Source organism: Gekko japonicus, unplaced genomic scaffold (genome assembly GCF_001447785.1).
Source record: "Gekko japonicus isolate JY-2015 unplaced genomic scaffold, Gekko_japonicus_V1.1 scaffold42, whole genome shotgun sequence".
In the NCBI taxonomy this organism is placed as follows: domain Eukaryota; kingdom Metazoa; phylum Chordata; class Lepidosauria; order Squamata; family Gekkonidae; genus Gekko; species Gekko japonicus.
The window spans coordinates 1028406-1037925 of record NW_015165831.1 but is presented as its reverse complement, the minus strand read 5'-3'; the positions used below and the strand labels follow the sequence as shown (position 1 = coordinate 1037925).

Below are 9520 nucleotides of genomic sequence, written 5' to 3'. Positions count from 1 at the left end.
CCGCCCCCCCCCGAACTTTGGGCAGGCGGCCTGCAAAACCCTGCACAGCAGCCTTTCGGAGCTCTTAGCGCTGGATCCCCGCCTGGAGTCGGAGCGGGCGCTCCAGTTTTGCAGACAAGCTAATTAGGCGTTGATCGGCGGCCTGGGAACACAACGTGCCGCTGATCCGCGGAACTCCCTTCTCAGGGACAGGGAGCGAAGGGAGGATCGAGACGAATGTCCTCGGGCTGGCGGCGTGGGCTGGGCCTGCCCTGCCCGCTTTGGGAGGCGAAGGCGCTTGACGACATCTCGCAGGTTTTACGGTTCGCCGGTCGAGGGAAGTTGTTGTATGATACCCGGCTCACCCCCACTTTGCAGTGGCTAGAGCCCCGTTCGCACTGGTCCCGCGCCGCCTACCCGACAACATCCGAAGGGAGGGACGCTGGTTGGGCCAGGCGGTCTTTCTGCCCTGGAAAAGGCGGCTTCCAGTGGAGTCCCTTCTAACTGGCTAAAAAGGCGTTTCCAGCCGTGCCTTTGCAACAACCTTGCGAGTTGGGACCAGGATTGTCCCGTTTTGCAGAGCCCTGGGAAGGGGAGGGGGATTTGCCCAAGGGGCCCTGGGGGCGCGTCCGTGGCAGAACCCCCCGGGGGACGGGAGAGGGCCCCGCGCCCTCCCAAGTCCAAGGGTGGCTCCGTTTCTGGCCCCTGCGGGCGGTCTCTGGGTGCCAGGCGAGCCAAGAGCGTCCGCCCACCTGGGCCAGGTGTCAGGTTGCGCCCATCCCACAAACATCGAGGCGGGGCCCGGCCAAGCTGCGCCGCTGCTGCTCCTGCTCAGGTGCTGGAGGCGGCAGATCTGGCTCTGGCTGGCCGGACGCCGTCCTCCGTCGTCGTCGTCTAATCCTCCTGCCTGCCTCGACGGCAGCCTGGCTTCCCCGGCGCAACTGCTACTGCGGCGGCTTCGGCGAGCGGAGGATCATGGGCAGCCCCGTGGAGCGGCGCCTGGCCGGGTTGCGGGAGTTGCTCTCGGCGCAGCCGGGCGAGGGGACCACGGCGGACCCGGGGCTGGAGGCTCTCCTCGACCTGCTGCTGTGCGTCCACCAGGAATGCAGCGGCGCCCCCCTGCGGCGGGAGCGGAACGTGCAGCAATTCCTGGCCTGGGGTGAGTCAAGCGGCGACCAAGCACCGCCCTGCAAGGCGGGCGAGCAAGAGGTCTTCTGCACGTGTGTAGAGTGCTCTCTGCCGCGGACGTTGAAACGGGGGGGAGGGGGGGCGCTGCGCATGTATAAAAACAGCCGGCCCTCCTCTCGAACTTAAGCCCAGATCCAGAACTTGAAGCTGAGGAGAAGAGTTTCAGTTTAAAATTCAGTTCCAATTGTAGGGTTGCTAACTCTGGGTTGGGAGATTCCCTGAGACTGCAGGATGGAGTTTGGGGAGGGGACCTCAGTGGGGTAAAATGCCAGAGAGTCCGCCCTCTACAGTAGCTGTTTTCTCCAAGGGATCTGATCTCTTTTGTTGGGTGGTCGGTTGTAATTCCAGGAGATCTCCAGGCCCCATCTGAAAGCTGGCAACCCTATCTTTTCCTGAGCATGTACAGAGTGCCTTTCAACCACCCAGAGTGGGTTTGTGGAACTCTCAGCTATGCTGGCTGTGAATAGTGTCGAACTCGGAACTGCTAAATGACCAACCAGAACATTGTCTTAGGCGTGTTACACTTAGATTTGAGTCCAGTAGGCCAACAGGAATTGATCTCTGAGGTGCTGCTGCACTCAAATCAGTCTGTCTTACTACAGATCAACATGGCTTCCCTCTGAAACTATCTTTGGTATGCTATAGACTAGGGCTGCTGGAACATCCTTTCTCCGAAGAACATGTGCTACAAAAAACTGGGCTGGAGGGGGGGGGCACTCTCCAAACAGTGGTCCAGGTGCTGAATTTATTGATCTGGCCCAGCAAAAGTAAGCCTTACAATGAATGGACTGACTTCTGCTTCAAGAAATGTGTATGCTTTCTGGGGAAGACAGAACTCTTCAGCCGACACTTCCATTGTGTTTGTGTGTGCGTAGTGGCAACATAAATGTCGGCCGGGCTGCTTTGAAGTGGTCTTCCAGGCGGTTTCCCTGGAATCCCCACCCTCTTCCTAAACACCTCCCTCAGTGCTTGGGACCTTGGCTGTGCCTCCACACGGAAGCGTTGGGATTCCCTCCGTGATAGGAAACAAAATAATCATCTCCCTGTTCTGCCTCGTTCTGCCCCCTTGCATCACAGAGAGGGAGGGAAACTGAGTCATGCAGCAGTGCCGATGTTAAATGCGAGGGGAATGTGGAAAAGCCAGGAAGACACCTTCCTATTTCTTGATTGGCTGGCTTTGGTGTGGCTTTTCTATTGCATTTTCACTGTCTGATAAAGAAACCACTGGTAAAGAGGGGGAAGCTGCCACAGTGAGTGTGACGTGTGAGTTTTGCAGCCAGTTTCCCAGCTCTGTCACTTGTGGAGAACCATATTTACAGTCGCCATCAACCGAAAGAGCCACGTTTATTTCCATCCCTGCCCTGAGGCCTGTACCTCAGGGGGGGCTTGGAGCTTATCCGCTTCTCTGGTGGCAGCTCTTTCAAGGTGGAAACCAACTGCAGGCCTCAATAGGCAAGGGACTTGTCCACTCTCCTGAACCATGGGGCAGGTGCAGGCCCTCACAAAGGTCAAGAGAAGCCTGGGCCACTTCCATTTTTGAGGGGCTCCCCCCAGTAAATTTAAAAATTAAGTGCAAAAACAATGATACAAAACTAGCAGTTGACATCAAAAGTGTAAATTTGAGGCCCCCTGGGGAACGTGAGGCTCGAGTCAAATGCTCAGAAGAGCTAGAGCCGACATGTGAATGAGCCCACATGTGGCTCACTGTGCTAGTAAGAGAGACTTTGGTCACAGATCCAAAATATGATGCTTCATAGCCCCAAAGTGATGCACAGGGAGAACGCTGGGCATCTCCCTCCGCACCACATAAACATAAAGGCATTCTACAAACTTTTCACCTGTGCCTGTGTGAGGGGACTGTGTGGCAGTTGCACCTTCAGAGGTTGCCAAAAAGGTGCCTTCGTCTGCTGCAGAGCACAACGGAAACAGAGGCAGTGGTGCCTGATGGGGTCCCACCTGGTGTGGACTTCAGGGGCAGAGGTCTACAGAGCTGTACAACTGGAACTTGAGATTCAGAAGCCATATAGTGTCACACCCCACCCCTGGTCCGTGTGGTGTAGTGGTTAGAGTTTAGACACCCAGTGTGACACTTGGGTTCAGGTCCCCACCCTTCCATGAAGACCAGCTGGGTGACCTTGAACCATTCGGTCTCTCAGCTGAACCTTCTTCACAGGGTTGTTGTTGTGGGAATGAAGAAGAAGAGATTGGATTTATACCCTGCCCTTCACTATCTGAAGGACTCTGGGAGCGGCTTACAATCTCCTTTCCCTTCCCCATCCCTCCCCACAACAGACACCCTGTGAGGGTAGGTGGGACTGAGAGAGCTCTTTCCAGAACTGCTCTTGAGAGTAAGTCTCTGAAAGAACTTGTAACTGACCCAAGGTCACACCAGCAGCTGCATGTGGAGGAGTGGGGAATCAAACCCGGTTCTCCCAGATTAGAGTCTGCGCTCCTAACCACTACACCAGACTGGTTCAGGATGAAAGGGAGGAGGGGAGAACAAGTTGTAAGCTGCTTTGGATTCTCATTGGGGAGAAAAGCAGGGTATAAATAAAAAATAAATGGCACTAGGCTTCCCCCGCCTTCTTGAATGACACGGTCCAAGCTCAGATGCCTTGCAAAAACATGGTGCCTGTAGAGCTAGCAGCTTTTCTGGAAAGTGAGCCAAGCCACTCTCTGCAGGGGAAGGTAACAGAAATTGCTGGGTTGTTCTAGGCTGTGGTGATGGGCAGCTTGGTTTTTGTTTCTGTACAGTTTAGCCTGGCTTTCTGGTTGCATAATGTCCTGTTTCTCCCACACTTTGTTGATAATGAGCAGAGCGGCAGAAGTGTTGACTAGGGGACAGGTGTCCTTGTACCTTTTCAGCGCCTATCCTAACCGGCCTTTTTATGTGAGGCAAGGCCCTTGCTGATCCTCTGCAAACTTCATTCTGATGCAAATAACTCCTTTGATTTCAGGATAGGGTGATAAGGAAGTGATTGAGCGCTGTCACTTTCTCAGCACCTGAGGAAGTGGGCTGTAGTCCATGAAAACGTATACTGGAATACTTATTTATTTATTTATTTACTTCATTTGTACTTGCAGCGTACCTCCTTCTCCTCTCCTCCATTTTATCCTAACAACAGCCCTGTGGAGTAGGTTAGGCTAAGAGAGTGTGACTGGCCCCATGTCCCCCAGTGAGCTTTAATGGCGTGAATGGGGATTCAAGCCTGTATCTCCCAGATATTAGTCCAACACTCGTAGCCACTGTGCCACACTGGCCTGTATTTAAGATGCCACAAGCTCTTCTTTAGTTTGTTTTGAGATTTGCTGAGCTGAGCGATTTGCCAGTCTAGGGCTTGCGTTGTTGGGATGGTTCTGGGAGTCCTGCTCTCCTCTGCCACAGAATTAGGCTTCCAGATCAGACCAATTTCTGTTTCAGGGGTTGCAATTTCCTGTTCAATTTCCGGGTCTGGGAGGGCATGATGCCATTTGCCCTGGCCTGGATAGCCCAGGCTGGCCGAATCTTGTCAGATCTCGGAAGCTAAGCAAGATCGGTCCTGGCTAATATTTGGATGGGGCACCTGCACAGAATACCAGGGTCGTGAGGCGGAGGCAGGCAGTGGCAAACCACCTCTGAATACTTATTTATTTATTTACTGACTCGGCATGAGTCAGCAGCGACTTGACAGCAAATAAATAAATAAATAATTGTCGAAACCTGGATTTGTCTCCTTGATGGGTGCTAGGAAAGAGGTGTCAGTGCCTCTCCGACGACCTTCACATAAACAGCTGTAATGGCAGCATCTGTCGGGTCTCAGCTGAGAAGGCCACAGGACGAAAAACCATCCAGGCTGTTTCCCTTGTTCCGATGTGGGAGCTCTGTGAATGAATCCTTGTGAAGATTCAGCATCCCTCTTTTTCTCAGTGAGAAAGAGACTGAAGCCTGTGGCTTTTTCGAAGTTCATTCAGGTGAAATTTACCAGAGCGGTGCGCAGAACATCCCTTCCCTGGTGTTCAGAACGCATACTGATCTTCCTTCCTTCCTGGAAGGCAGAGCCCGGAGAATTCTGGGACATCTTCCCAAGAGCTCAAGCATGGCCCTCTTTGCTGTGGAATGCACTCTGGTACATAAGGAGCTTGTGTGGATGGCACAGAAAGCAGGCACACCCTTCCAAATAAATTGTTCAGGAATACCTGGAGTCCTTAAGCCTTTGTTCATGGGAGCAAATATACCCTGATGTTTCAAGGGGACAGCAGTTCAGGGAAGTGTGAATGACCCTTTGAAGGGGGGGAGCTACCTGGTGGGTCGTTTTGCAGAGCTGTTTCCTGTACTGACAGGGGGATAGGCCCAGATCCTTTGCACTCAAGTACAGGGGTGCGTGCATTTTGTAACGTGGCAATAGCTCATTGAGGCCTTTGTAAAGATTTGTCTTGTATTCATCCCACCCTTCATCCAAGCAATTCTGTTTGATCTTCACAACAGCCCTGTGAGGCAGGTTTGTCTGATTGGAAAAGGGGTAGCCGTGTTAGTCTCTTGTAGCAAAATAAACCAAAACTCCACTTTAAAAAATAAATAATTTTTTAAAAAAATAAATTTATTTTCCAAGCTTGGAAAAACTTTTAAAAAAACTTAAAAAATAAATAAATATTGACTTTATTACAACTTATAGACAAAACAAGAACACATTAGTATCGTACAACCTTGTGATAAGTAAGATATTGAACACAGAAGATGCATAGAATGTCATTCAAAAATACTTTTCTATTATGTTGCATTCGGGAAGTAAATCATGACAGCAAATATCAACCAAATTTAAATCAACCAACTACCAAACAGATCCTACAACCTTTTTAATGTCAGATATTAAGCAAGTTCATATGAACCAATTTTTAAAATTTCAACTGTCATGAAGGTGGAAGCCTAAAGCCTGAGCTCCCAACCCCATCCTAGACTCCAATGATTTATTTGAATAATAGGAGACCCGAAGATAACAGCTAAGGTCATGGGAAGGAGAGGTGATCCAAAAATTAAAAGTCCACCGTAAAGTCTTAAGAACATGTATTCAGTATTTGACTGAGATGAGAGTGACTGCCCAAATGTCACCCAACAAGTTTCATGGCTGAGTGGAGGTGTGAACCCAGGTCGTACCCCATTCTAGTCTGACGGTCTTCCCACTCCCACCACTTCTACTGTGACTGAAGGATCCCACAAGTGAAGGAGTTGCCCGTGGACTGGAAACATTTCCCCCACCCGGCCTTACCAGTATAGCTTTTCACCCCGCCCCAGCACACAGCTGGAAACCAGTTCCTATATTCACTTCCCAGCATTTGGGTTGACACAGAGCAATCCCTTCGGGTGCCTGTTCCCATAACCAGAATGTGCCATGTCTTTCCTTCCACACTGAAATGCAGTCTGCATGTACGGAAATGCAGTGTGGGGATTTGGCTTTCACATCTGTGCGAGCTGAAGGACTTGTTTTGACGGAAGCACTCCGGGGAGGTTAGGGAATGATGGGGTGAGGTGATGTTACCTTGGGGGTATCACAGTAGCACCAATGGGTCCGTGCGCATGGATAATGGTATGTGCTCAGCAGAGGTCAGTCTGTCAGGGAGGTGCCAGAGGTCATCAGCTACTCTGTTCTTCATTCGAATTTAGATCCATGGCGCTTACCTGATGGTGCAAACATCAGGTTATCCGTCAGGGCCAGACTAGTTTTCCTTGCAGTCCCTCACGAGGAGCCTGTCCTGCCAATCCTGTGGAGAATACTCGTAGAGCTAAAAAAACACACGATAGGTCAACATCCATTTTCTAGGAGTCTAAGAGGCACCACCACCTCTGACTTAGGTTAGACTTAACAGCAGGAGGACACATGAACACGTGAAGCTGCCTGATACCGAACCAGACCATCGGACCACCAAAGTCAGTATTGTGTACTCAGACTGGCAGCAGCTCTCCAGGATTTCAGGCAGAGGCCTTGTACATCACCCCCCTGCCTGGTCCTTTTCACTGGAGATGCCTGGGATTGAACCTGGGACCTTCTGCATGCCCAGCAGATGCACACTGAGCAACAGCCCTGCCCCTCAGTGTCTGACAGTGCTGGTTCTAGGTTTTGGGGGGTTCTGGGCAAACAGTGGGAGCATGTCAGGTGGAGCGCTTGCAAGCAGATGGGCCAGAAAGGGCTCACAGACAGGTGGTAGAGGAGGTGTTTGGGGGTGGGGATCAGCCACCATGGCCTCTAAAAGCCGCTCTGGGTCCTAGCAGCCATCCCACCGAAGTGTGTGCTGACGCCGGCCCTGGTCTGAGATCCCACATGGGATCTCACGGGACAAAGGAGACACTTTTCATTCGGAATGGCCAAGTACAAAATACATGGGGGAACCCAACCATTCTCTAAGTGGCTCTTCCTCCAATGAAAGAGCCACTTATTTATTTATTTATTTAAACTTATATCCCGCCCTCCCCGGAGGCTCAGGGCGGCTAACAGGGGCATACGCCCAATAATAACAATAAAACCAATATAAAATACACAAAAATACAGAAATTTAAGATCAAGGAAGGTTTCTGAGAATGGAGGAAGACTTCCACCCTGAGCCAGTAGGAAAGGTGGTGTATAAATATTTTGATAAATACATGAATGGACTTTGCTCAATCAAGTGGTAGGACGGGGGTCGGACCCACCTCACAGCTGGTGAACATTTGCATTATACAGAACTCTGCTTCACATGCAGCTATTTGAAACTGTAATGAAATCTGCTGGCAGTAGCAGGGAGTCCCACAGGTCAGTCTAAAAACTCAGTGCTGTCATGGCGGTGAGGTTGAGCAGGCTGCTGTCTCTCTTGCCAGCCCACAGCCCACAAAAGGGAGTTAGGCAGATTTAATGGAGGAGGGGTCCATCAAAGGCTACCAGTCAAGGTGACTAAAGGGAACTGCTGGACCTCCTGATAGCACCTGGTATTTTTGGTCACTGTGTGACAGAGTGTTGGACTGGATGGGCCATTGGCCTGATCCAACATTGGCTTCTCTTATGTTCTTAACTTCCGTGTTCAGAGGTAGTCAGCCTCTGAATACTGGGGGGTTTCATCGGGGCAGGCCTTCTTGGCCAATATGTCCGGATTGCTAGCCTTCCAGAGCAACTGATCGGTTACTGTGTGAAATGAGGTGCTGGACCAGATGGACCGCTGGTCTGATCCAGCAGGGCTCTTCTTATGAAACAGTCCAAGAGAAAAAGGGAGTCCTTCAGCCGTTTGGACTGTGTGAGGTGCTGTATACATACACCTCTCTCCATAGGAGGCCTGACAGGAGTTTGATCTTTGCTTCCCTGATCGGCCTTTCCAGCTGGTGGTAGAAAAAGATGCCGTGTCAGAACTGACTCATAGCAACGTTGTAGGGTTTTCAAGGCAAAGGACAAACAGAGGTAGTTTGCCATTGCCTGCCTCTCGCAGGGTTTCCTTGGTGGTCTGCTATTCAAATCAGGGCTGACCCTGATCAGCAGGTCTTCCAGGTCAGGGCAACCTTTCCAGCTAGTCATTTGCAGATGTTGGGCACCTGAACAGCCAGGTAACTTCATCACCTGATGAGTGCTGGGACTAGGCAACCAAGAGTCTGATGGTTGCTCTCTGGTGCAACATCCTTGATAATCTGAAATGAGAGCGAATTCTGCAACTACCAGAGTGGAGATGAGTACCTAAAAGCAAACTCTTTCCCCCTTCTCCATGCCTTGTTTCCAGTTAGGCTGTGTTTGGTCTGAGGGCTTTTGGTTCCTAATGGTGCTGTGGATCCATGAAGACCTTGCAGTATATTGTAGCCTCCAGATGTAGTGCATATTTATAATCTAAAAGCTAGCAATCCCCTGTTGCTTTACAGCCAATGCAATATAGCAATTAGTGTCAGTCTAGGATCTAGGAAACCCAGGTTTGAATCTCCTCTCTGCCATGAAGGTGTGCTGTGTGACCTCGGGACAGTTATAAACACTCAGCCCAACCCACCTCATAGAATTGTTGCAGAGAGGATACAATGGATGAGAGGAAAGTGATTTCATAAGCCACTTTGGGTCCCCACTTAGTAGAAAAACAACATATAACTGTCTAGATAAATAAAATCCTCCTCTTTCCTAAACTGGCTGAACTTCTGATCTGCTCATGGAATCTTCACAAACATTCCAACTGTACAGAAGGAAACTGTCAGTCATAGAACGTTGACCAGCCCCAGAGCTGTGCAGGAAGTGAAAAGCTTGAACCTTGAATGGGAAAGTTCATACAGAGCCTTGGGAAAACAGAGGCCATGGCTCAGTGGTAGAGAAGGTCCCAGGTTCAACCCTTAGCAGCTGCAGATAAACAGATAAGATGACATGATAGTTCTCTAATGAAGACC

General features: G+C 50.5%; 1 protein-coding gene across 1 annotated transcript in view; it reads left to right on the top strand.

Moving 5' to 3' along the window:
* The first annotated feature begins 216 nt into the window (after positions 1-216).
* Positions 217-9520, top strand: part of CDC42BPG (CDC42 binding protein kinase gamma) — a 70220-nt gene continuing 60916 nt past the window's right edge. The window contains exons 1-2 of the mRNA XM_015410791.1: positions 217-424; positions 560-1138. Coding sequence (XP_015266277.1) covers positions 217-424; positions 560-1138 — 787 coding nt within the window. The remainder of the gene's footprint in view (positions 425-559; positions 1139-9520) is intronic.